The sequence below is a fragment of the Callorhinus ursinus genome, unplaced genomic scaffold (assembly GCF_003265705.2).
Source record: "Callorhinus ursinus isolate GAN/ISIS: 27379988/994484 unplaced genomic scaffold, GSC_fseal_2.0 scaffold18, whole genome shotgun sequence".
NCBI lineage: Eukaryota > Metazoa > Chordata > Mammalia > Carnivora > Otariidae > Callorhinus > Callorhinus ursinus.
In genome coordinates this window covers 12,308,989-12,336,908 of record NW_027397080.1, presented here as the reverse complement: position 1 = coordinate 12,336,908, position 27,920 = coordinate 12,308,989, and the positions used below count along the sequence as shown (strand labels likewise).

The window sequence follows — 27,920 nt, the reverse complement described above, 5'->3', positions numbered from 1 at the left end:
ACATATTCCCATGTTTGTGCCAAGGTGAATTAGGAAAGTCTTGCAATATTTTATGTATAAAGTATCTCCTCCCACGTGATACTTTTTCATTATCCCCTTGGGAAATGCTGATTCTGGTTATGGTCTGGTGGCAATAAGGGGTGATGAGGTGTGTCTGGAGGAAAATTGGCATCCCCTTGCAAGGTCATTGCCTCCGGTGTGTTATTACAGAGTCTTCAGGCAAGGGAAGGCTAGTCTCCTCAGACAAGGGAAAGGCTGCTCCCTGGCAAGGGGGAGACTCACGGGAATGTAGAGACTCAAGGTTCTCAGATCGTTGGAATCTATTCAGATGTTCCCATTCCAAGTCTCAAGGTCTCCTTCACCATCAATACCCATCACATAAGAGACTTGGTCAGATGTAAGATCAACTTATGTTGTAATTTTACAACCTGCACAATTACATTTAGTGTCTAAGTTTTAGCTCTGTCCATCCTGTGGCTTCATAGAGGTTCCTTTCTGTAAGTGCCCCAGTACAGTCAGAAGCAGCTCACTTGATGAGGATGAGTCCTTGTAGTCATCATTATAAACATCATGGTCAAATACGGCAGCCCCTCGGTCACCCAAAGTGTTGCCTTCAATAGGACTTCACCCTAAGCAAAGGTTGAGAAGTAATCATAATGCCACTACATGACACGGATTACCAGCATTTCCATTCTTCAGTGGCCATCATTCTGTTCAAGCTCAAAATAGTCAGCAAACCAATCCCCAAACCCTACTTTGGAGAGTCTATTTCCTGGGACCTTTTCTGTTACCAAGATTATATAGTAAGAGTCCTATCCAGACAACAGAAGCCATTCTAGATATTTCAGACAAAGATAATTTAAGACTGGAAGTTATACAAGTATGGGAAGGTGTGGAAGAGCACAGATGAGGATGGGGGCTGGAGGAACAAAAAGAAAGAAGGGAATGAGACCCAGGATCACAAGCTGCTAATGGCCCTTGAAACTGGAGCCCACGAGCACGTACCTCCTGCTGCACTTTTGGAGACACAGCCAGTCCTGGATCCGCTGAAGAGGTACCACTTTGATCAGAGCTGGAACCACCAGAAAGATTCTGCATCTGCCTGAGCTGCTATAGTCCACAGTCATGCCGGCCTGCTGCTATCCGGCAACCACCAGCAAGGGGGAGAGGTAGAGCGGGAAGTTTCCCTCTTCCTCTGGTTCTCTGAGTCCCATTTTCCGTATCCTGCAGGAAGCCAGCTGGTGAGAGATCCTGGGCCATGTAGTTTGCAGCCTCTCAGCCCCATCAGAACAGAGCAGAATATAAAAAGGCAGTTTGGGGGCTTAAAAACAATAGGTAAATAACTGATACAGAAAACAAAATCAGTTGCCTTGGTTATGAGGGCGCTGCTTCCTTTCAAGGGCCAAGAAAAACTCCTCAGCCATAGATGGGTAGGTTAAAGAAAAATGGCAGCTTCTCCTGCCTGTCAATTGCTATAGTCTACCGATGAAGCAGTTTCCCCATTACAAATCCCTTAAATATTTACTACCACTATGTTGTAAGCTGAGCTCATGCTATTATACTTTAATCTTGTGATTTAAGTGGAAAGTATAAATCAGAATAGATTAAAAATCAGATACACTTAAAAAAAAAGATTTATTTATTTATTTTGGATAGAGAGCACAAGGGCGAGGGGCAGAGGGTGAGAGAGAATCCCAAGCCGACTCCCTGCTGAGTGTGGACCCAACTTGGGGCTTGATCTCATGCCTTGAGATCACGAGCTGAGCCGAAATCAAGAGTCAGATGCTTAACCGACTGAGCTACCCCGGCGCCCCATCAGATACACATTTTTATATTTACTGTAATTCTATCGTATTTCCCATATCGTCATCATTTTCACTAATAATGCTGTTTTATTAGAGATCTAAGGCATCTGAAATGAACTCTGCTATCATCTCCCTGGAGGTCAGTACACTTCTTCATTCTCTCTTCCTGTTGCAAAAAAGAAGGTACCCTCTCCTCCTACCCCTCGCGAATCCTTTCCAATGACAACCATTTTAGTGTGTTCTCAATCTCATTCCTCCCTGCTTTATCTGGAAGTTTATTTCTTTAGGTACTTTTTCTTTCCAAAATATTCAAATTCCGCTTCAGTGTTGACCACACCTCCCCTTACTATCACCATCTCCCTTATTCTTTCCCTTCACAGCAAAATTCCCTGAAAAGAGTTGTGGGTACTTGTTCCTCTCATCCCATTCTCCCTGAAGCCCACCCTAACACAGACACGCACACGCACACAGATAACAGGGGCACACATGCACCACCCCACGCACACACACAGAGACACAGACACACCACACACATGCACACAGACACACACGCATGTGCGCGCACACACACACATGGACACACACACCACTGATACATTCAGTGGTTGACTCTTAGTCCCTGTCTTACCAAAGCAAACACAGCTGATCGCCTCTTCTCCTTGAAACACTTTCTTCACTTCCAGGATGTCTTCCTGGCTTTTTGGTTTTCCTCGGGTATCTGTTAGACGGCCAGGGGCTCACCTCTGTTCCACATGGCCTGCCTCCTTTGGTAGTCACATCTAGTCTCTTGACTTGAAATACCACCCAAATGCTGATTCCCAGTCTCCCATCCCCAGCCTGGATCCATTTCCTCAACTCTACTCATATATCCAACTGCCCACCCTTTATCTCTTGTTGGATGGATAACAGGACACATGAACCTTGTCCAAACTTGAGCTGCAGAGACCAGTCCCCACAGGTTCCTCCTAGTCTTTCCCATTTCAGCAGACAAGACCTCTGCTCAGCCAGTACTCACGCTGTAGACCCTGGGGTCACCCTTGTTTGTTCTCTGGCTCTCCCTGCCATATGTGTGTTACCTGGTCGTGGTCCTGCGTGTGTGTCCACTCGAGTGTGAATTGCCTTTTCCCTCTTATCTCTCGGCGTTTTTTCATTAAGCTCTTAAACTTATTCTTACTCCTGTCTTGGAATTATAGCCTCCTTTTCAGGGCTGGAGTATCTGGCACTGGGAGTTCAGCTGCCAGTGGGTATTTCACTTTAGGGAATAGTCCTGTGACTGCCCTTTGACACGGTCTGCTGCTGGTCATTCCCCTAGGCCTCAGCCTTCTCCTTCAGAGCTCCTCTTTTCCTCCTTCTGCTTGTCAAAGGCAGTGCTCAGGTCCCTCCAGTCAGGAGACAATTTCCCACTTGGCTTTCACTATTAAACATCCTCCCACTCCCTATCGACTCTCAGGAGCCTGTTTAAATTTGCACACAGTAAAAAAAAAAAAAAAAAAATTTGCACACAGTGACTACTCTTTGTAACACTTAACAATACTGATGCTCACTTAGAACGTCTATAAGTTGCCTGGAAAGCGAATTCTTACTGAAACTTAAACTAAAAAAAAAAAAAAAAGCTCCGGGGCACCTGGGTGGTTCAGATGGTTAAGTGTCTGCCTTCAACTCAGGTCATGATCCCACGGTCCTGGGATCGAGTCCCACATCAGGCTCCCTGCTCCACGGGGAACCTGCTTCTCCCTCCACTTCTCTCTCTCTCTCATGAATAAATAAATAAAAGCTTTTAAAAAAAAGTTCCATTTTTCCACCAAGGAATTAACTTTTCACTAAAACTTTTAAGAATAGAGTTAGCATGTTTATAACACTTTCACATCTGAAGAAGAATGGGCAATGTCTTGGACATCAATTAATCATTTCTCTATGAAACCAACCTTGATTCCTTTCAAAGTTAGGAGATTTTAAAGAAAAGTTGCACTAGGGGCGCCTGGGTGACTCAGTCATTAAGTGTCTGCCTTCCGCTCAGGTCATGATCCCAGGGTCCTGGGGTCGAGTCCCGCGTCGGGCTCCCCGCTCAGCGGGAAGCCTGCTTCTCCCTCTCCCACTCCCCCTGCTTGTGTTCCTGCTCTCGCTGTCTCTCTCTGTCAAATAAATAAATAAAATCTTTAAAAAAAAAAAAAGAAAAGTTGCACTAATAATTAGATGAAAGTTATCAAAGAATTCAGAATCTTTAGAAATAACTTCTAAATTGGGATTCTCTGGTTACAAACAAAAGGAAAGCCAACTCATATTGGCTTAAGAAGAATGACATCTATTGGGTCAGGTAACTGAAAAGTCCAAGGATAGATATAGCCAAAGGCATGGCTGGGACTAGGGCTGGGGTTGGCAAAAGGCGACCTGTGGCTATTTTTGTAAATAAAGCTTTATTGGAACACTGCCATACGCATTGCTTCTCCTATTGTCTGTGGCTGCTTTCGTGCTACAGTGGCAGAATTGAGTAATATAGTGGTGAAGCTGAGGAGTTGTGAGAGGGACCTCTGGCCCACTATGATGTGTGGGTTTTTCCTACAAATGAAGCAATTCTTCAACACTAATTTAACTCAGTTCTGACACTGTCTACGTGGAGATGGCGTCAGATTCACAGGTTAAGGGCTCAGTCTCACAAGCCTGCCTCCACTTAGGTGCCCATCGCTAGTCTAGGTTGTCACCACCTGTGCTTCTGACCTACGCCATAATCAGAGGACCCCATCCTTGGGTTCGATTAGTTTGCTAGAGTGGCTCACAGAACTAAGGAAACCCGTTTACTCAGTAGATGACCAGTTCATTACAAAAGATATTACAGATGAACAGCCAGATGAAGAGGTACATAGGGCCAGGTCCCAAATGCAGGAACATCTGTCCCATGGAGTTTGGAGCCAGCAGGTGGATGCGTTCTGGTTCACCAACCTAGAAGCTCTCAGAACCCTGTCCTTTTGGGGGTTTATGGAGGCTTCATCACATAGGTGTGATCGATTAAATCATTGGCTGTTGGTGACTGATTCAACCTCCAGCTCATCTCCTTTCTCCAGAGGTCATAGGGAGGGACTGAAAGTTCCAACCCTCTAGTCTAATAAATCTTATCTAATGGTTGGTTTCCCTGGCACACCCCGCCCCCACCCCTGCATCTTAGGGGACTTCTAAGAGTTACCTCACTAACATAAACTCAGCTGTGGTTGAATGGAACTTATGGTAAATAGCCAGACACCTATAGTAACTTTATGGCTCTGAAATGACTTCAGAAACTGAGGATGAAAGATCAAATATTAAAACAAAAGATGCTCTTATTGCTTAGGAAATTACAAGGGTTAGGGGAGCTCTGGACCAGGAACCATAGGCAAAGTCCAAAATATATATTTATTATAGATAATAATCTCATACCTACAAGCCCTAAAATATTTTCTGTCTGGCCTTTTACAGGAAAAAAAAAATGACCAACCTAGGGAACAAAATGATGTCAATAGGATCTGGTCTTCCTCTGTTTCTCCTCTCTGCTTTCCTCAGGGTTGGTCCTTTCTCATGTAGGCTCTGTCATGGTGGTAGTGCATCCATAATAGATAGGTCCAGGCTTACATCCTCAAAGGAGTCCTCTTCTTTTCCAGTTGCTCCAATAAAAGTGCTAGGTTCACTTTAATTGAACCTCCTTTGCTTGCCTTGTTTGGTGTGTCCATCCCCAAGCCAGTAACTGGCCATGGGAATGCAGTGCTCTGATTTGTCAAGTCTGGTCACAGCTTGGCGTCTGGAGTGATGAGTTGAATCAGTATCTCCCAAACCTAAGAACTGAAAGAGGTGATGGGGTGATCCTCTTAAGAAAAATTGGGAAGTAATTATCAGAAAAAGGTATTGAATGAGAAGAGGGAGGAGTCAGAATAATGAGTAAACAAAAGGGAAATTGTGTAACAGGCTGATAAACAAAAACCTCCCCTGAAAGAATTAAAATAACAGCTTTTAAATAGCTACAGCTTCTTCTGTTAATACAGAAATAAATACTTTTCCCTTTCACCAGTTCATTTTAAATCGAGATTTTAGGTCAACTATATGAAATTACTATTTCTATTGGTCAAAACAGTTGAATATTGGCAATTTCATGCAGTTTGTATTAGTTTCCTAGGGCTGCTACAACAAAGTACCTTAAACTGGGTTGCTTAAAACAACTGGAATTTATTCCCTCAGTTCTGGAGGCCAGAAGTCAAAGTGTTGGTAGGGCCATGTTCCCTTTGAAGGCTCTAGAGGAGAATCCTTCCAGCTTCTGGGGGCTCCACGTGTTTCTTGACTAGTAGTTGCATGACTCCAGTCTCCAGCTGTTATTTCACAAGGTTTTTGTAATTCTGTGTACTCTCCTCTTCTAATAAGGACACCAGTCATTGGCTACAGGGCCCACCCTAGTCCAGTGACCTCATCTTAACTGATTATTTCTGCAAAGACCCTGTTTCCAAAAAGGTTACATTCTGAGGTTGCAGGTAACATGAATTTTGAGGGGACAGTATTCAATCCACTATTAGTTCAACCTCACATTATTAGAGAAGTGAAAAAGCAGAACATTTGTCTTTTCAGTCTCTAGAAAAACAAAGATAAAGACTGGATTAGAGTATTCTAGGAATGCAAAGATCATTCAGCACCCCAAAAAATGTAAGTACCATTTTAACGGATTGTTGTGGGTTGAATTGTGTTCCCCCCAAAAGATATGTTGAAGTACTAACCTGCAGTACCTTACTTGGAAATAGGTTGTTGCAGATGTAGTTAGTGAAGAGGAGGTCATATTGGAGTAGGGTGGGCCCTTGATCCAAAATGACCAGTGTCCTGGGGTGCCTGGCTGGCTCAGTTGGTAGAGCATGTGACTCTTGATCTCGGGGTAATGAATTCAAGCAACACGTTAGGCCTAGAGCTTCCTTTAAAGAAAAAGAAAATGGCTGTACAAAATGACTAGTGTCCTTATAAGAAGACATTGTGAAGATACAAGGAGAGAGCTCCTTGTGAAGACACAGACACACAGGGAGAAGGCAGCCATGTGAAGATGGAGACAAAGATTGGGGTTTTGCTGCCACAAACCAAAGAACGTCTGGGGACACTAGACGCTAGGAAGAAGCAAAGAAGGATTCCTCTCTCACAGGTTTCAGGGGGAGCATGGCCCTGCTGACAGCCTGATTTCAGACATCTGTCATCCAGACTGTGAGACAATAAATTTCTGTGGTGTTAAGTCACCCAATTTATGGTACTTTAGTCCAGTAGTCCCAGGAAATGAATATGTAGGTTAAGAGGAAAAAAAACCATGAATACCAAATAAGCATTTAATAAAATTTAGCACTCATTTATGATAAGCATTTTTAGAAAATTGGAAACAAAAGGATACCCATCAAACAAACCTGTGCTAGAGGTTGTTCTTAATGGTGAAATTTCAGGAGCATTTCCATTCAGCCAATAAGCAATAGAGATAAATCTAACAAAAATATGCAAGATCTTAATAAAGAAAATAAGGGGGTGCCTGGGTGGCTCAGTTGGTTAAGCGACTGCCTTCGGCTCAGGTCATGATCCTGGAGTCCCGGGATCGAGTCCCACATCAGGCTCCCTGCTCAGCAGGGAGTCTGCTTCTCCCTCTGACCCTCTGCCCTCTCATGCTCTCTCTCTCTCTCATTCTCTCTCTCTCAAATAAATAAATAAATAAATCTTTAAAAAAAAATAAGGAAACATTACTTAGAGGAAACATTACTTAGAAGGCCTAAATAAGTGGAGAACTATACTATGTTCATGGATGGTAAGACCCAATATCATAAAAGATGTGAGTTTTCCCATAAATTAATCTATAAAATCAATTCTAAAATAAATGCCTATAGGTTATATTTTTTTCTCTTTTTAGTGAAACTTGATAAGCTTATCCTAATATTTATATGGAAGAAGCAAGAGACAATCAGAATTTTTTTTTAATGTTATTTGAACAACTAGGTGGGGGAATTCATTTTAAAGTTTGGTAACTAAGGGGCACCTGGGTGGCTCAGTCAGTTAAGTGTCTGCCTTTGGCTCAGATCATGATCCCGGGGTCCTGGGATCGAGCCCTGCATTGGGCTCCCTGCTCAGCGGGAAGCCTGCTTCTCCCTCTCCCACTACCCCTGCTTGTTTCTGCTCTTGCTAACTCTCTCTCTCTGTCAAATAAATAAGTAAAATCTTAAAAAAGTAAATAAATAAATAAAATTTGGTAACTAATACTGTGAAGTATTGATGCAGAGATAGACAAATAGACCAACTGAACTGAACAGAGAGCTCAGAAATAGATTCATGAATTTATGTAAACTAGATGTATTACAGAGATAGTATTACTGATTAGTGGGGAAAGGATAGACTGTTCAGTAATAGTGCCAGAAAAATTGGGTATCTGCATGAAAAAAATTAGAATACCATATGCAAAAAAATAGTGGGTTAAAACACTAAAAGTGAGAAACAGAACTTTAAAAAATATCTTTATGTCCTTGAGACGGGAATTTCTTAAACAAGTTATGGAAAACATTAATAGATTGATAAATTGGACTATATTAAAACTAAAAGCTTCTTTTTAATGAGAACCACCCTAAATGAAGTTAAAAAATCAAACCACAGACCGAGAGAAGTATGTACCTGATGAAGGATAGTATGTTGGACATTTAAAGGATACCTATAAATAATAAATAAATAAGAAAAAGACAAACAATCCAACTTAAAATAAGAAAGGATACTGTGTAGATAGCATAATTGTCCCCATTAATCACCCCCTGCCAATATTCACACCCTTTGTTGTGTGACTTCACAGTTCTTCTCACTAACAGGGCAGGTGTTTCTTCTTCCTTTGACTTTACTTTTGGCCATGTGATTTGCTTGAGACTATTACAGTAGGGTTGATGTGACAGTGTGCCAGTTGCAAACCTAAGCCTTAAGGGGTTTCATATATTTCCACTTGGTCTTTTGTACTTTTGGCATTGTCATGAGAAGAAATTGGCCAAGCCAGCCAACTGGTCCCAGGAGGAAGATAGGAGACCATGTAATAACACAACCACCCCAGAATCTACTGACTCCTAGGTAGGTGAGTGGGCCCAGGCAAGATCAGCAGAGCTGTCCTAACAAGCCCTGCCTAAATCAGCCAACACACAGGTTTGTGAGCTAAATAAATACTTATTGTATAACATTATTTTTTGTAGTTAATTGTTATACAGTGTTAGTTAACAACATTGTAATGAGCAAGTAATTCACTGAATCATAGTCAATAAACATTAATTGTTCAGTCCACACAAATAAAAGCAATGACATACCATTGCATTTTTGTAAGATTGGCAAAATTAAAAAGTCTGATAATATTAAGTACTGACAAAAATGAGAAGTAGTAATTGATATATACTGTTAATGGGAGTTACACTTAAATACCAGGTGACATGGTTCTGGCTATTGAGTTGCAAGAGTAAGTTCCCTAGGTGAGGCATCCAGGAAAGCTTTTTTTCCCTCTGATAAAAAAAAGAAGACAGGCTGGGTTGGTAATTGTCTTTTGTCTTTTCCTCTTCTTCCTGCCAGGAATGTGGACATCAGGCTGGAGATGGGGCAACCATCTTGCAACATGAGGTGTTTTAATTTCATTAATTATATTTTTCATATATTAAATCCATTTGGCTCCTCCTCAAACCTACCTCCTCTTCCCCCCGCCCCCACCCCGGTTCCTTTTCTTATGGATACTAATAAAGCAAAAGGAGAATGGCTAACATTTATGAAGTCCTTATTACATGTAGGTTTGAGTGCTATGTGTACATCAGCTCATTCGATCCTCACAATAATCCTTTGAAATAAGAGCTATTTTTTGTTGCATTTTACAGATAAGGAAATGGATACAGAGGTTAAATAAATTGCCCAGGGTCACGCAGCTTTTAAGTGGTAGAGCCAGAATTCCAAATCCAGCTACCTGGCTCTAGCGTCTATGCTCAAAACTATATGCTACCCTTGGGGCACCTGGGTGGCTCAGTCGTTAAGCATCTACCTTCGGCTCAGGTCATGATCTCATGCTCCTGGGATCCAGCCCCACATCGGGCTCCCTGCTCAGCAGGGAACCTGCTTCTCCCTCTCCCTCTGCTCCTCCCCACCACTTGTGCTCACTCTCTCTCTCAAATAAATAAAAGTAAAATATTAAAAAAAAACTATATGCTACTCTTTATATATTTTATCTCTTTGCCCATCTTAAGCATACTTATTTTTTTTAAAGATTTTATTTATTTATTTGTCAGAGAGAGAGAGAGCGCACGCACAAGCAGAGGGAGTGGCAGGCAGAGGGAGAAGCAGGCTCCCTGAGCAAGGAGCCCAATGGGGCTCAATCCCAGGACCCTGGGATCATGACCTGAGCCAAAGTCAGACGCTTAACTGACTGAGCCACCCAGGCGTCCCTTAAACATACTTATTTTAGAGTCTGTTAGATTTTTATTCTATTTTCTAAAATTGTTGGTGTTCTGATTCTCCTGTTTGTTCTCCTGCTGATTCTTCTTTATAAAGAACGATTTCCTTGTATGTTTTAACGTGTTTGATGCACATTCAGCAACACTGATTGAGCATGTATCGTGTGTTCAAGGAGCTGGGGATACATAAGTAAAGCAGGCAAAGTCTCTGCTCTCTTACCTTAAATTCTAATAGGAGAAAACAGACAGCAAACAAATAAGGGGATAGAGAATGGGAAGGGGTGATTATATAGGATGGCAAAGGAAAGCTATCTGATAAGGTGACATTCCAACAGAGACCTGAAAATATGAGAATGTGAGCTATGTGTATATCTGGGAGAATTCCCAAGTAGAAGGAAGAGCAAGGACAAAGGCTGCATGGCAGGAATAGGCCTTGAATGTTCAGAAATGAGCAGAGGTCTTTGTAGCTGGAATGCAGTGCAGGAGGGTGGAGCAGAGAGATACCTGGACAGGGCGGATGAACATCAGGTAGGGCCTTTGAGGGCGTGAGAACTTTGAGCTTGGATGGGCAGCCTCTGGAGGCTTTTTTATGGGTCATAAATTCAAAGATGGTATTTAAAACTATGAGACTAGATGGGCTCACCTAGGGAATGGTGTTAAGTAGAGAAGAGGTCTGAGCCCTGAGGCTTGGGGCATTCCAGCGGTAGGGGAGGAAAATTTTTCCTTGACCTTCTTCCTGGCTGGGTCTGGAAATTAAACTGACAAAGACAAATTAACATGAGAAATGCATACCAATTTACCCAATAGTTTTACATGACATGGACCCCTTTATAAGGAAATGAAGACCCGGAGAATCATTAGACCTGAGCATATTTTTATGCTAGGTTCCATGAAGAGTGGACAGTCGTGGAGGAATATGGTAGATTAAGGAGTATGAGATGAATTTAGTAACTGGAGAAGCCCGGCAAAGCCTGTTTGTGCAGATTCTTTTTAGCGTCCCTTTGTCTTCTGAGATAAGGATGCTCTTTCTCTGGGTATAAGGAGGGCACCTCTCATCTGAGGGTTATTTTAGTTGCAGGGGAGAAGGGAGGAGGGATCAGAGTGCTCTTTCTGCTTCTGCTGTTTTCTCAAACTCCTTCAAAATATTCAGTACGCCAAGGTGCCATATTTTGGGGTAGCATGTCCTGAATCCCCTAGCACTTGGAGGCTAGGAAAATGAAGAACCAGCAAAGGAGACTGAGAAGGAGTGGCCAGCCTATGGGAGAAGAACACGGAGCAGTGGTGTCCTGGCATCAAGTAAAGAAAGTGTTTTAGGATGAAGAGAATCACCTCCTGCCTCAGTAAAATGAGGACAAAGAAATGACCATTGGATTTGACATGCAAGTTACTAATGATGTTTTTAAAAAATGATTGGGGGCACCTGGGTGGCTCAGTCGTTAAGCGTCTGCCGTCAGCCCAGGTTATGATCCCGGGGTCCTGGGATCGAGCCCCGCATCAGGCTCCCTGCTCGACGGGAAGCCTGCTTCACCCTCTCCCACTCCCCCTGCTTGTGTTCCCTCTCTCCCTATGTCTCTATCTGTCAAGTAAATAAAATCTTTAAAAAAATGATTATAATGGATGGGGATGAAACCTGGTCGAAAGAGAACGGGAGAAGTGAAGACAGCAAATGAAAAGAGCAAACCAAAAGACGATTTCTGGGCACCAGTTGGTTTAGCGTCCAACTCTTGATTTTGGCTCAGGGTCGTGGGATCAAGCCCTACGTCAGGCTCCGCGCTCAGCATGGAGTAGGCCTGAGGTTCTCTCTCTCTCCCTCTCCCTCTGCCCCTCCCTCCTCAAATAAAGAAATCAATAAAATATTAAAAAAAAAAAACCTTTCAATGAGTTTTGTGTGAAGGAAGCAGAGAAATGAGTAGTAACCTGGGGCACCTGCTGGCTCAGTCGGTGGAGCATGTGACTTTTGATCACAGGGTCTTTGAGTTCGAGCCCCACATGTGGTGTAGAGTTTACTTAGAATAAAATAAAAAATATATATATATAAAAGAAATGAGTTGTAGCCAGAGATGGATGGGAAAGCAAGGGAGGTTTTGTTTGCTTGTTTGTAAGATAGGAGATAATAGACATCATGATGGTACAATATTAGAAATGATGCACTTTGGGGTGCCTGGGTGGCTCAGTCGGTTAAGCGTCTGCCTTCGGCTCAGGTCATGATCCCAGGGTCCTGGGATCGAGCCCCACATCGGGCTCCCTGCTCAGCGGAGAGCCTGCTTCTCCCTCTCCCTCTGCCTGCCTCTCTGCCTACCTGTACTCTATCTCTCTGTCAAATAAATAAATAAAATCTTAAAAAAAAAAAAGAAATGATGCACTTTATATAAAGAGGGGAATGATTTTGAGTTCAGCGTGAGATTATTTCCCACCTGGCTTGGGTCCTGAGAACACCCCTCCTAAGCAGTTTCGCATTTGTTTCTGCCGCGTGCCCCATGGGCCCCACCAGCCCCACCAGCCCAGGACTAATTTCCTTGTTAAATTTTCACCTTGAGGTTTCTCACACCAAACAGGTAAAATAAATTTGGATTCCAGAACCTCAAAAAGCACAACCTTGGGTTTGATATCTCACCTAGGTACTTTTTTTTCTTTCCCCAACGAAAGCCCCGCAAAGACAAACTTTGTTTTTTCCCGGGATTTATGGGCAAAGTTTACTAGTCTTTCTTCATTAAGGTTGTCCTTAGAGGCTTCCAGCTTGTTACAGATAAAAACCTGAAGCCATATTACCGCTCCGCCTCTGCTCCTTCTCCACTGCCGGCATCTAGGGATTTCTCATTTTCTTGCAAGCCCAGCCATACATTTAAAACGTTTGGTTATATTTTAAGGGGGAAAAGAAAAAAAGGAGAGAGGGAGACAAGCCATAAGAGACTTTTAACGATAGAGAACAAACAGGGTTGCCGGAGGGAGGTGGGTGAGGGATGTCTAGATGGGTGATGGGTATCAAGGAGGGCACATAGCAGAAGACCTGATTCATAGAAGATGCTCAGTAAAGGTTGGTGACTGAACAAATAATTGTCCAAAAATCACATAATAGTATAGTACTAAGTGATTCTCTGTGTCTTGGAGTCTTATATTCTCTGAGAAGAAAGTGGTGTCAGTGGAAATAAGGGCGGTTTCTGATGGTTATTTCGGTTGACTCTGCTTGGAAAAGGCGTGTCACTTCGGTTTGGTAACCACGTGTCTTTTCCTCTCCAGAATGGAGATCTCCTCTCATCAGTCCCACCTCCTGCAGCAACTGAATGAGCAGCGCAGGCAAGATGTCTTTTGTGATTGCAGCATTCTGGTTGAGGGGAAGGTCTTCAAAGCGCATCGAAATGTATTATTTGCTAGCAGCGGCTACTTCAAAATGCTCCTTTCTCAGAATTCAAAGGAGACAAGTCAGCCAACCACAGCTACTTTTCAGGCCTTCTCCCCTGACACTTTTACGGTTATCCTGGACTTCGTCTATTCCGGCAAACTCTCTCTCACTGGTCAGAACGTCATAGAAGTGATGTCAGCCGCTAGCTTCCTTCAGATGACTGATGTCATTAGCGTATGTAAGACCTTTATTAAATCTTCGCTAGACATTAGTGAGAAAGAAAAAGATCGCTATTTCAGTCTCTCCGATAAAGACGCCAATTCTAACGGTATAGAACGTTCCTCCTTTTATAGCAGTGGCTGGCAAGAAGAAAGCAGTTCTCCGCATTCTCACCTAAGCTCAGATCAAGGAACAGGTGTAATAAGTGGAAAATCTTGGAGTAAGTATAATTACCATCCAGCCTCCCAAAGGAATACTCAACAGCCTTTGACCAAGCATGAACAAAGGAAAGATTCCATTAAAAAGTCCAAACATTTGAGGTTGTCACAGCCTTCTGAAGTTGCTCCTTACAAGTCAAGCAAACGAGAAGCACGAACATCAGATTCTTCCAGCCACATTTCCCAATCTGAAGAACAAGCACAAATTGATGCTGACATGGACTCTACTCCTGTTAGCTATCCGTATGGTCCAGGATCTGATGTCACATCCAGAAGCTTTCCAGGTATCCAAAAAAAAAAAAAAAAATCAGTCCCCTTATTGAGGTTCTAAGGCTCCTATACAAATCAATCCTATTTCAACATGCCCTTACTTTGAAGTGTTATGGGCAGTTGAACCAAGTGATTTTTTTTTAAGTCATACCCCTCTAATGAAATTTATTTCATAAAACATAAATTTAAATTTCTAATTAAAAATAATATTGGATAGGGGCACCTGGCTGGCTCAGTTGGTAGAGCACGCAACTCTTGAATATAGGGTCATGAGTTCAAGCTCCACATTGGGCATGGAGTCTACTTAAAAAAAAAAAAAGGATAAACTGAATAACGTCAAAACAATAGAGTTCTGGGATGCCTGGGTGGCTCAGTCGGTTAAGCATCTGCCTTCGGCTCAGGTCATAATTCCAGGGTCCTGGGATCAAGCCCCACATCAGGCTCCTTGCTCAGCAAGGTGCCTGCTTCTCCCTCTGCCTGCCTCTCTCTCTCTCTCTCTCTCTCTCTCTGATAAATAAATAAAATCTTAAAAAACAAAACAAAAAAACAATAGAGTTCTGAGTTTCAAAGCCCAAGATTTTCCCAACCTGTGTCAGCAGATGATTAGATTACTGTTAAGCCTTTATAGCTCTTTTCTAAATGGTTCAATCCCTAAGATGTGTATTTTTACTTTAAATTGTATATTTTTTTCTGAGTATTCACTCAGGAGGAGTATTATTTTTTTTAGGAGGAGTATTTTTATACAGAAAAGTTAAACAGAACAACGATGCATATTTACAAAAGTTCACAGACCCAAGACTTAAAGAAATTGGACTACATCTGATTTTACTGAGATATAAAGACATAATTTAAAAACCACACACAACCCATAACATTGACACTGTAATCCTGTGTGTGCAACAACAGCTGGAGACATCTCATTTTTATGATAGTAGTAAAATGCAGAAAGATTATTTAGATTGTTGGTTTCAGTAATCCACCCCTCACCACCATAAGACTGTAGTAGAGAACAGGAATTAGAATTGCATGTCATACAGGAGTGCCTGGGTGGCTCAGTCCGTTAAGCAGCCAACTCAGTTTTGGCTCAGGTAGTGGGATCCACAGTTGTGGGATCGGGCCCTACGTCAACTCCGAGCTCTGTATGGAGGCTGCTTGAGATTCTCTCTCCCTCTGCCCCTCCCCCTGCTCACGCTCTCTCTCTCTCTTTCCAAGTAAATAAATTTTTAAAAATCTTAAAAAAAAAAAGAAATGCATGTCATATAGTTCTGCCCCAATTAATCAGGTAGCAAACTTGCATAATAGTTTACATGTGAATTTAAAGGAAAATTGTAAGATGAAACTCTTACAGATTATAAGATTCAGATTATATATTTAAAATTGTTTTTATTTTAGGAAAATTTCAAACATACACAAAAGGAAAGAGAATAGTATAATTCACCTCCATGTACCCCTTACCCAGTTTGGACAACTTCCTACTCACTTCCAATATTGTTTCATCTGTATCGTTAACTCCTCACCCCTCCCTTTATTATTTTTAAGCAAATAGCAGACATCATAATTTTTCATCTGTAAATATTTCAGAATGTGTCCCTAAAATGTAGTCTTAAAAAGGGGGGGAGGCTCAGCCAGTTAAGCATCCGACTCTTGTTTTCAGCCCAGGTCATGATCTCAGGGTTGTGAGATTGAACCCCACCTCCGACTCCATGCTAGGCATGGAGCCTGCTTAAGATTCTCTCCCTCTGTCTCCCTCTGCCCCTCCACACCCCTAAGAAAATACCAAAACAAAACCAGGACATGCGACTCTTGATCTCAGGGTTGTGAGTTCAAGCCCAATGTTGGGCATGTAGCCTACTTAAAAAAATAAAAATAAAGTTGTCTTTAAAAAAAAAACGAAACCACTACAATACCATAATTGTACCTAAACAAAATTAACAGTTCCTTTTTTTTGTTTTTTAAAGTTTTCATTTATTTATTTATTTGACAGAGAGAGAGAGAGAGAGTGAAGAGAGGGAACACAGGCAGGGGGAGTGGTAGAGGGAGAAGCAGGCTTCCCACTGAGCAGGGAGCCCAATGTGGGGCTTGATCCCAGGATCCTGGGATCATGACATGAGCTGAAGGGAGATGCTTAATGACTGAGCCAGCCAGGCACCCCGTCACATAAATTTTTAAAAATAATTTGGTTGTAGATAACATACTTTAAAATAAGAAGCAACTAGCTGGATCTTTACTAACTGCATTTTCCTGTAGTACTAACCTGAAAATACATGAAATTGTATCCTATTACAGAGCTTACTGAAAGTCCTGCTGAGCTCTGACCACTGACCAAGACATACAGAAACAACAGAGCAAAAATGAGAAATCTTTGTTGCATTTTAAAACTGGAAAAGAGTGATCTTTTCTCTCTTTGGGCTCTGTACTTTGATAATCTAGGTTATGCAAACCTAACTTCAATAATGAACAGCTGAGTTTAATGGCTATTTAATTGATGACGTTTGCCTCCAGTCATAACTAACATTTTGAGTACATGCGTTTTATTTTATATTTTATATTTTATTTTTTTTAAAGATTTTTTGTTTATTTATTTGACAGAGAGATAGAAGCACTAGTAGGCAGAGAGGCAGGCAGAGGGAGAAGCAGGCTCCCTGCTGAGCAGGGAGCCAGATGCAGGACTTGATCCCAGGACTCTGGGATCAGGACCTGAGGAGAAGGCAGACGCCTAACCGATTGAGCCACCCAGGCGCCCCGTATTTTATTTTTTAAAGTTTATATATTTTTTTACTAATCTCTACACCCAACGTATGGCTCAAATCTACAACCCAGAGATCAAGAGTCACGTGCTCTAATGACTGAGCCAGCCAGGCTCCCCTTGAATACATGAGTTTTAAAATAAGAAATTAAATGTCCTTGACATTTTTTTACCTTTAAAAGTATTATGAGTGTACGAAAAGTAGAGGGAAGGGGATAAAAATATGTAAATAAGGGGTGCCTGCGTGGCTTAGTTGTTAAGCGTCTGCCTTCAGCTCAGGTCATGATCCCAGGGTCCTGGGTTCCAGCCCTGTTTCGGGCTCCCTGCTCAGTGGGAAGCCTGCTTCTCCCTCTCCCACTCCCCCTGCTTGTGTTCCCTCTCTGGCTGTCTCTCTCTCTGTCAAATAAATAAATAAAATCTTTAAAAAAATATGTGAATAAAACACATTACTAAAAGCTGTAATATGAAATACTTTTGGGTTGTACCTCCAATTCTTTTGTTTTTGTCTTTTTTTTTTTTGTATCTCCAGTTTTAAAAATCCAGCACTACCTTTTTACATTTCAAATCCAGTGAGTCTACAACACTGAATGAGAAGATAAGTGCGAGAGTGTAAATTCACCCCAACTTTATAAATCTCCCAAGTGCCGCCGTTACAGTTCTGGACTCAGGATTGCATGGACAATTGAGTCTTAATAATATTTCTTCCTTCTCCTTTTCTCCTGCCTTTCTAAGATTGGACTCACCAACTCCTTTGGGATTCTTCATGTTATTAGAATTGTTGTGATGAACTTTCCAGTGATTTAATCAAACTGTCTCCTGACAGATGATCTGCCCCGGATGCGGTTCAAGTGCCCATACTGCACACACGTGGTGAAGCGAAAGGCGGACCTGAAGCGTCACCTTCGCTGCCACACGGGAGAAAGACCCTATCCCTGTCAAGCCTGTGGGAAGAGATTTAGCAGGCTGGACCACCTCAGTAGCCACTTCCGAACAGTACGTACATGATTTTTCATCATTTTCCTTCTTAGGAAATGTGTGGGTTTATCTGCTGTCAGATAATCTACTTTACCGAGGGAAATCTTTTCATACAACTCTGCTATATTAGAAATTTTTCCGACATGCTTTTACTTTGCACATAATGCATAATTTAATATAGATATATTTTTATTCACCCTTGAGACCTTTAAGTAGGAGATACTCTTTTGAATATCCATTTTATTTTTTAAATTGTTTTTTTATTTTTGGAATATGCATTTTAGTTCATTTAAAATCGAATACGTTTTTATATACTGGACTTTTCAAGAGCCAAAGACAAGGTAAACTAAAGATATCTGAATCTCCAGGTCAGAATCACCACTGCAGATGCTCTGCATCTACTAGTGGTTCTTGAATGCTTCTCTGGTAGGATCTCGGTCTGGTTTCTGCTGTCCGTCCTCTGGCCACTGTACCCCCTTTCTAGTCTCCTCAAGGAAGGGAGCAAGGTGGGCAGTAGAGCCACTTCCATCAGGGACGGGATCGTCAGCAGTCAGGAAGATCTCAGGGAATTTGCTATTCAGGGCTCTGGCGGGCGGCTGAGGTAGGGACGTTCGGATTACTCTGCTGTTCGTCTTGAGGCAAGAATGTTTTACAAAATCTGTGTTCTATTGCTTATACTTCTATTCCATTTATATCAGCCCCTTTTAAGTTTAAAGGGCAGTGGCTCACTGAAGGTGATTTCTTCATGCATTGCTCTATAGTTAGTTAGCAAATACATACTGAGCACCTATGTGCCCGCCCCTTTTCTCAGTGCTAGGTATCCTGCAGGTGTTCTCAGTGCCAGGAATCTCTGCTTTCATTAACCTTATGAAGCTAGGTTTTTGTATTTTTTTAATTAAAAAGAACCTTTTATTATTACAAAAGCAATGACTATGCATTATAAAAGGTAAAAATAAGAAAATAAAAATACTTTATTTTCACCACCCAGATACTACCATTCTTTTTTTTTTTAAGATTTTATTTATTTATTTGTCAGAAAGAGAGAGAAAGAGCACAAGCAGGGGGAGCGGCAGGCAGAGGGAGAAGCAGGCTCCCTGCTGAGCAAGGAGCCTGATGTGGGACTCAATCCCAGGACCCTGGGATCATGACCCGAGCGAAGGCAGACACTTAACCAACTGAGCCACCCAGGCGTTCTCAGATACTACCATTCTTAAGACTTTATCACACGCATATGTATGGGTTTTTTTTTTAACCAAATTAGATCATACTGTTTGTGCCTGCTATCATTAGTGAACAATCTCTACCTTTCCATCTCAATAAAATTTTATATAACATCCAGTTCAGTTTCAAATTTCCCTGTAATCCCGCAATACCTTTTATAGCTTGTTTGTCCAAACCAGTATCCAATGCAGGATCCTGTATTACATCTCCTTAAGTCTCTTAAATATGTTTTTAAGAGAGCATAGTCCTCCCTGCCCCCCTTTTCATTTCCATAACACTGACTTACTGAAGATATCAAGATAATTATTTTACAAAATAACCTACCTCTCGATTTCTCTGCTTGCTTTCACTGGTGTCATTTAGCTTGTTCCTCTGTCCCCCTGCATTTTCTATAAACTAGATGTTTTATCTAAAGGGTTAATGGAAGGGCGCCTGGGTGGCTCAGTCGGTTAAGTGTATGCCTTCAGCTCAGGTCATGATCTCAGGGTCCTGCTGGGATCAAGCCCTGCGTTAAGCCCCTCGATGGGCTCCCTGCTCAGTGGGGAGTCTGCTTCTCCCTCTCCTTTTGCCCATCCCCCTGCTCACACACACTCTCTTTCTCTCTCAAATAAATAAATAAAATCTTTAAAAATAAATAAATAAAGGCTTAATGGATTCGAGGTAAATACTTTCAGCTAGAATACATCAAGGATGAAATTATTTATCTCATAATGTTTCACATTAGGAGACACATAATATCTGTTGGACCTATCATTCATATTGTTAAGATTGGTCACTAAGTTAGGGTAATGATACTGTGATCCCGCCATTGTTCAGTTAAAGGTGCCACCTTGTGATTAGAAAGGAATCTGTGTGGAGCTATGTTGGCATTACGCTACTATCCATTTCCCCATCAACCATGCATTTAATGGTATTAATATCAGTTGATAAACTCTGTCCAGATGATTAATTTTACTTGGGTTGTAGAATGACTTACTAATTTTATCATTTCTTTCACATTATTAGCTAGAATTCTATAAAGTAAAACTTTCCTCCATCACCTGGGACTATTCAGTTACTTTGAAATACAGTTACTACAGGAGAAACAGGATAAATATTTAATTCTTTCCCTTTAATTATCAATTTTCAAAGTAAAGAGTTGATTTAATAGCAGTTTCAAATGGTAATATGAATTTTTTCTGGCTTTGTTTTTTTTTAAATAGCATATAGTCTCATAAATTTTCATTGGTTCATTGTGTTTGGATCTACAACAATTATTATTCTTTCTGATACTCAGATTTTCGGTTTTGTCCAGTGAGGACAACTTGAAGCTGGTTCTTGTGTCCCTTTGTCATAACTCCATTACATATTCAAGGTGGCTTCATTCTCTGGCCCTCAGATTTCCCTAGGCTCACCTTGTATTTCCCTGTCACAAACCTGGAACCAGCCACTTCTTAAAGGACATTTGGTTCCTTTTAATGGGGAGTAAAATTAGAAACCAAACTTTGGATACCTGGGGTGCTCCCTTTTACTAGGGGGTCATTCCTCTTCCATTATTTCAGTGGACAGAGCTAGAAGATACGTGTTTTTTGAATAATGAGTTTGTGATGATATTTTCAATTTTAACATTATAGTGTTTCACTTAATTTCTTTGACTTAGTAACTTAGAATCGAGGGGCTGGAGGATAAACACAAATCTGTGCCAGAACTTTCTAACAAAAACAATACCACATATGATACCCATAACATTACTATCTCGGCAGCAATACGGGTACACTAAAATTGTGTACTTTCAATATTTACTGATTAATATATCAACCACTCAGCAGAAAATAAGAACTACACTAAGTCGTAGTCCCATACATTTTCTTAGATATTTTACCAGACCGCATTAGTTTCCTTGATTGTTTTTTTTTTTTAATTTTTTTGCTGTTTGTGTTTGGTGGCCTACTTCCATATTGTTCTGATTTTATCTAAATGAATATGCCATAAATATTAATTCGACATTATAAAATTGTAATGGTTTTTAGAGTAGAACCCATAATCTGCTCTGACAGCTGTTAAAGTTGTTTATTAGTAACTATAATTATGTAATTATTTATCAGTTACAATTTTTTCCTAAAGCACTTCACACATACTAACTCATTTAGTCCTCACAACCTGAATTGTATTCTCATTAGTAAGATGGAAGCAGGTAGAGATAATTATAGGCTGATATATAGCAGAACCACCAGGGTCATTGTCAGGACCAATGTTCATTTTGACTGTCAGGCTTCCATTCTGTTTGGGTGGTGCCCATACCTTACAAGTTGTTAAATACTTTGCCTGTCACCCTGGAAGCAGGTTTATATTGTTTTCAATTACTTGTTTCAAAGTACATGGCTAGTAAATGACAAAACAGGGCTAGAACCCAGGCCTTCCTGTTCCTAATCTAGTCCTCTTTCTACAGGATCTTTCATTAATAGAAGTGGCAAATAATCCTTCTATCCAAAAGTATGTTTTGATAAATTTAAATTTGAGACAATATATTTTTCTCTAGCTGATAACAGTAAATTAACACATGAAATGAGGTTTCTCCCTTGCCAGAATTAAGGTATAAAAAGTCCTTAGAATAGTGATATATTTAGTGTTTGCAATGATTATTATTCTGGGAAGGTGTCCCTTGTTACCTCAGATATCAAAATACTGTTGGATTAAGGGATGTGTGAAATTATTAAGCATGTTTTATTAATCATAAAAACGGTATAGCCATCATTTAGAGAAAGGTGGTGTTTATTTGTGATGTCAATTTATCACCAAAACCTGTGATCTTTTTCTAATAATTAGATGTTTATTTAATATTAGCACTTGGCTTTGGACATCTTAAGTTTATGAACTGGTACCTAGATATCCAACTGTGCTGCTTTTGAAAAATCCTTTTTTATCACTATTTCAATCTCTATACAGATTCACCAGGCATGCAAACTAATCTGCAGAAAATGCAAACGCCACGTGACTGATCTAACAGGGCAAGTGGTCCAGGAAGGAACCAGGCGCTACAGACTCTGTAATGAGTGCCTCGCTGAAGTGGGCATAGACAGCCTCCCCATTGATTTGGAAGCTGAACAGCATCTTATGTCCCCATCAGATGGAGATAAGGATTCCAGATGGCACTTGAGTGAAGATGAGAATAGATCATACGTGGAGATTGTAGAGGATGGATCTGCTGATCTGGTCATACAACAGGTTGATGATAGTGAAGAGGAAGAAGAGAAGGAGATAAAGCCTAACATTAGGTAGCTAACGTGGGAACCAACAGAGCTGGCATGTCTGCAACTTACGCTGACTTCCTGTATCTCTCTCTTTCCGTGGTCAGAGTCTGGCTCACAAAGGTATCAGACTGACTTAAAAGTGATGACCTAATATAACTTGCATGCTTTCCAAACAGGTCATGGTATCCATTCTGAACTTTGTTGCCCTAAAATACGTTGCTGCACTGGAAAGAAAGACCTAGCTTGAGTTGGCATGATGGATGAACAATTAATGCTCTTCCTTTTATTACAGAGATACCTTTTTTCTTTTAATATTGAAAGATCTACTTAGCAAACTTTTCTCAAAGAAAATATTTTAAATAAATTTACCACAACCAGACTTTATAGTAAGATAATTTCAAGGTGTTTCAAAAACACAAACTACCAATATTGAATTTTCACAAGGAACCAGGTAAGAGCACATTTAAGGGTCTGGCACCCTGACCTGACTGAATTATAAGTCTTTCTATTAATTTCAGATCTAATTTAATTTCAGATCTAAAACAACCTTTCAGTATCCCAATATTATAGATATTGTTTTAGGATTATGGCAGACAAATCTAAAATGTGTGAAACTGTTCATATTTGAATTTCTTGTCATTAAGGTAAATATGACTCTTATGTAGTCAGTATTGTTTAAAACAAAACAAAACCTAAATAGAGGCAGACCAGAGATTACATACAGACATCATCTTCTAAAGCAGGAAACAAATACTGCCTAAAAGTCAAGGTAGTTTGTGAAGATCTGTCAATACAATTCTCTTCCTCTCTAAAGGAAAACAAACAAAAAACCAAAAAATGATGAACAAGAAAATTGGAGGTTACCAGTTCTTAAGAGTAATTTCTAACATTTATTGTTCTGCTATATTATTTCTAAAGTGCTCTCTCACGCATTTTCTCACTTAATCAGCAAGCTAGATATTATTGTCTCTAATTTACAAGTGAGGAAATTAATCAGAAAGCTTAAGTGGCTGGACCGGTGATGGACAGGTCTTGATTTTAAACAGCCCTCTTTCAATTGTCCCTGTATTGTCTCCTGAAATGGCAAAGAATTGAAGTCAAACCTCACCAATCTGCAGTAATTAGAAAAAAAAGCCTATTCGAATTAGAAAGTATAAAAGAAGAAATTAATAAGCTTCAACAACACATAATAACTTGGACTAGAGTTACCCAAGAGTGCTCAGAGATGTCCCTCCAGCGTCTACTGACTGTTTTTAATGTCAGGTTATTTATATGTAAATGTTATGTATAACACTCTTTGAAGAAGTTATCTCTTACATGCTTTAAGCATTTTTCTTATCTTGTTTATATCATTTTTCAAAACAAACTTTTCTCCTAGGATATAAAGATGTGTTTAAACTCCTCCCCTGTAAGGGGTGCCTGGCTGTGACTCTTGATCTTGGGGGTTGTAAGTTTGAGCCCAAGTTGGTTGTAGAGATTACTTAAAAAAAATTTTTTTTATATAAAATAAACTCCTTCCCTATATGAATTAGGAAACATTCTAAAAGTAAAGTTCAATCAGAGAAGCATTATTTTAGTTCTGAAGATAAAATCTGAATCCCGGAAGAACCAACCTTACTGAAGGTTGCTTCAAATTATTACAGTTAAGCTTGATATAATTTAATTTTGATAGGGCTCCATGTATTATACTGTATTTCTAAATGTCATTACATCCCTCAAGATGATACTTTTCATTTTCTTTTTTCTCTTATTCTTTAATTACTGATTGTCTTGATACCGATTGGAGGGCTAAAATGGTTCATTTCTAAAACATTTTTTACAAATAGAATGAATAACCATTTGTTTTTGTTTTATGGTACTTAATGCTGAGACCTTTCCAAGATTCCCCTGATGGTAAATTTCCAGTTGATTCAAGACTGGATGGCATGCACCGAGTTCACTATTCTCCCAGCATGACTGTTCCTGAATCAGGAGTCTTAACAATTAAGTTGTATCCAAATGAGGGAACACTTGTCATTCTTTAGTCTCACCAGATGGTAACATCTTTTTTAAAATTATTATCTGATTTTTAGTCCTTGGAGCCAATAGGAAAAATGAGTGATTGGAGCTTTACTCATGAGAATGAAGTAGTGCATGTGTATGCTATAACACACTTTCGTCTGTGATCTAACTGTTCTCTTAACGCTTCTGCATGCAAACATCAGCATGAACGTCAGCAAAGTCCACGGAACACACTGCCACCAGCACCTGGACAGCCTTATCTGAAATAATGCTTTCTCATTGTTTATAACAAGCATCAAGTTCTCCCCACAAAACAGCCATCAAGTTCATCAAACTAGACAGTGTATCTGTTTTACCATTTTAGTATCATGAAAGAACATTTGTGACATTTGTAAGTTGTAAATAATAACTCCAGTTATCATATCATATGTATCTAAGACTAGAGACCGATTCTTTCCTAGAGTGAGACTGTCAAATTAATGGTTTCTGAGAAAACAAAATTCTTTGGCTTTTAAATGTGGGAAAATGTTATGTAGGGGTATAATCTGTTAATATAAGCTTTATTTATGCCAAGGATTTTTTTTTAATATTAGCAAAATAGTGGGAGTTGGTTAGAACAAAATTTGCTCTTACAGTAATGCTGTTGATCAGCTTCTGAACGTCCTTCTAACTCTGGTCCTCAAGAGTATGTGGTGATGGGAAGAAGTCTTGCAAAATAAAGCAACATTGCAGTCATGCCTAGTGGCTGGAGGAAGCAAAATGGACTAGATCAGTGGTTTAAGAGATTTTTTTTTTTACCCAAGAAACCCTTTCTTCAAACCCTTTCATGGAGAACCTCACCATTTAAGGGAGAAACTAAAATCAGAGCTGCTTTTGTTATAGCCTCCTACTAGCTTTCACCAGACACCTCTGCAGAACTCGGGAGGGCAGCACTGAAAACCTTGGAACAGGAGAGCTTTTTGAATTCCCTTTGAGCATTGGGGTCTCACTTCATTACCCCTATTACTCACTGTGCTTACAAGCTGGTAATCAGAGGGTCTTCTAGAGCAGCAGATCACATCCTTAGTCTATAGAATGTTCCGTATATAGTTATCAGGTCTCAAGACTTTTGAAAAGCATACTTTTCAACAGTGTATTTTTGAGTAATAGAATCAAAACAAACATAGTAACTGCTCTTATGCTATGAAGTTACTGCTTAATGGATGAAGAAAGTTTGGTGTGTCAGTTACTTAAGAGCTCAGAACTGAATTCATTATTTTGCAAAGTCATGTTAAGATACATTGAAATTTCCACTCATATTGGATATATATGTGTGTGTATACATATATATATATATATCCTAAATTAATACTATGGAAATTTAATACTATGGAAAATCACTAAAAGCAATATAGTGTAAGAGGTATTTAACTGGGAGGGGTGATGATAGGTACTGGAGGACCAAACTTTAGATTATAAATGTTATTTTATATTAGAGTGGATCAGTATTACTATTTATCATTTATATAGCATTTTATATTTGCAAAGTATTTAATAATTTTTATGTTATTCTTTACATATCTATGAAATAGGACAGTTATCTCACATGAAAGGTAAAGAAATTGAGGCACAGAACAGTAAAGCAGCCTCCCTAAGGCAACCCAGTAAAACAATGGCAAAAATAGGAATTAGAATGATCAGATTTTGGGACGCCTGGGTGGCTCAGTTGGTTAAGCGGCTGCCTTCGGCTCGGGTCATGATCCCAGGGTCCTGGGATCGAGTCCCACATTGGGCTCCTTGCTCAGCAGGAAGCCTGCTTCTCCCTCTCTCTCCCTCTGCTTGTGCTCTCTCTGTCAAATAAATAAAATCTTAAAAAAAAAAAAAAAGAATGATCAGATTTTCTGAACCCTAGAATATCAGCTTAATTCACTGAGGTGTGTTGTGTATTACCCTATTTTATAAGATGCCTTTATACAAATAATAGTCAGTTGTCTTAAAGTTGACATCATTGTATGTGGATAAATCCTATACAGAATAAATATTATGTAAAGGATGTGACTTTAGTTATAGGAGTTTTAATGATAAAATTCAGGTTATCACAGAAACAGCACCATTTAGCCAGTGGCTTTATATATTGTGTAGTATAATTAATGTTTTATTTTGATATAGGAGTTTAACTATTCATGCTAATGGAGCCATGAATAGACCAGAAAAATGAAATCCACAGAGGACCTATAAACTTCATCTTCGAACATTAGTCTTTTCCCTACAGAATTTGTATTCATGACAATAGGTCGAATATGTTAATAAACAATAAACCACACACCAGAGAAGCCAAGGGCCTCTTAACTTTTCAAGGCTTTTCAATACTGAAATAGCATGATAAACACCTTTCTCCATCTTTTTTTGGTTGTTTTATTTTCACACCCGTTTCAAAAGCCATTGGAAACTTAACACCTTTAGATTGGAAACCAGTGACCAACGTAATGCCAGTCACTTCTACCTTTGGTCTTGATTAGATTATTTACAAACATTATTAAATGGAATACAACTTATAAAATACATCTAAGAATTTATTATACTTTGCTTTGCTCTTTCAGATTTCTAGATACGTGAATTCCTTTGTTGGAATATAGTTTCTTGATTTTCCCATTGGGAAAATCTTTTAATTCCTTGTTGATATTATTTACAACTGTTTAGTTTCTTTATTAAAGAGTAACTTATTTTTATTCAGAGGAAAATGGAACATTTCTGCCTAGACCATAGTTCTTGGCCTTGGCTGCACATTAGAATCACTTGTGAAGCTTTTAAAAATACAGATGCCTTGGGGCGCCTGGGTGGCTCAGTTGGTTGGGCAGCTAGGTCCTGGCATGAGCCCCTTGTCGGCAGACTCCCTTCTCCGCTTCACCTTCTCCCCCTGCCCCTCCCCCCCTCCTCGTGCCATGCTCTGTCTCTCTCTCTCAAATCAATAAAATCTTTAAGAAATAGAAAATAAAAATACAGATGCCTAAGCAAATCACAATCTTTGGCAGATGGGGCCTGGATGAAGTATTTTTAAAAACCTTCCCAGTGTCTTTTGTGCAAAACAGGTCCCCTCTTCAAGGTTTCCCTCTGTCCTCATACAGATGCTATGAGGGGCATTCAGACCATTTGACCTTCCAGTTTACTGGTTATCAACCTTAGGAACATATTAATTTTTGTGAAATGTCAAGATACTGTATATGTTCCCTTACTTAAATTTTTTATTAGGATAAATAATAACACTAAATTATTGGGTAGTCTTAAACTAGTCCATTTTTACTTTGGGATGCACTGATTATGGGTATTGCATCCTGGGAATTCACACAGAACTTCAGATTGATAAGACCTGCATTAGGAATAGGTGGCTGAAATACTATATCCTGAAATTTTACAAGCTTTAATGTTCTCTCTCTCTTTTTTTTTAAGGATTTTATTTATTTGACAGAGAGAGAGTGAGAGCAGGAACACAAGC

General features: G+C 40.0%; 1 protein-coding gene and 1 long non-coding RNA gene across 6 annotated transcripts in view; one reads left to right on the top strand and one right to left on the bottom strand.

Annotated features, from left to right (window-relative positions):
• ZBTB8A (zinc finger and BTB domain containing 8A) overlaps positions 1 to 22,475 on the top strand; it is a 90,808-nt gene extending 68,333 nt beyond the window's left edge. For 3 of the 5 annotated variants that reach the window (XM_073902988.1, XM_073902987.1, XM_073902989.1), the window contains 4 exons: positions 9,363 to 9,410; positions 13,466 to 14,289; positions 17,845 to 18,014; positions 22,143 to 22,475. In XM_073902988.1, the coding sequence (XP_073759089.1) occupies positions 9,385 to 9,410; positions 13,466 to 14,289; positions 17,845 to 18,014; positions 22,143 to 22,475 (1,353 nt within the window). In that variant the 5' untranslated portion in view covers positions 9,363 to 9,384. The remainder of the gene's footprint in view (positions 1 to 9,362; positions 9,411 to 13,465; positions 14,290 to 17,844; positions 18,015 to 22,142) is intronic. The other 2 variants (XM_025856924.2, XM_073902990.1) reach the window with 1 other exon arrangement.
• Positions 411 to 27,920, bottom strand: LOC112812223 (uncharacterized). The gene is made up of 5 exons (XR_003205226.2): positions 25,082 to 27,920; positions 10,872 to 14,281; positions 5,272 to 5,612; positions 1,006 to 1,224; positions 411 to 629 (listed from the first exon to the last, which is right to left on the bottom strand). It is a non-coding gene; the product is annotated as an uncharacterized lncRNA (long non-coding RNA).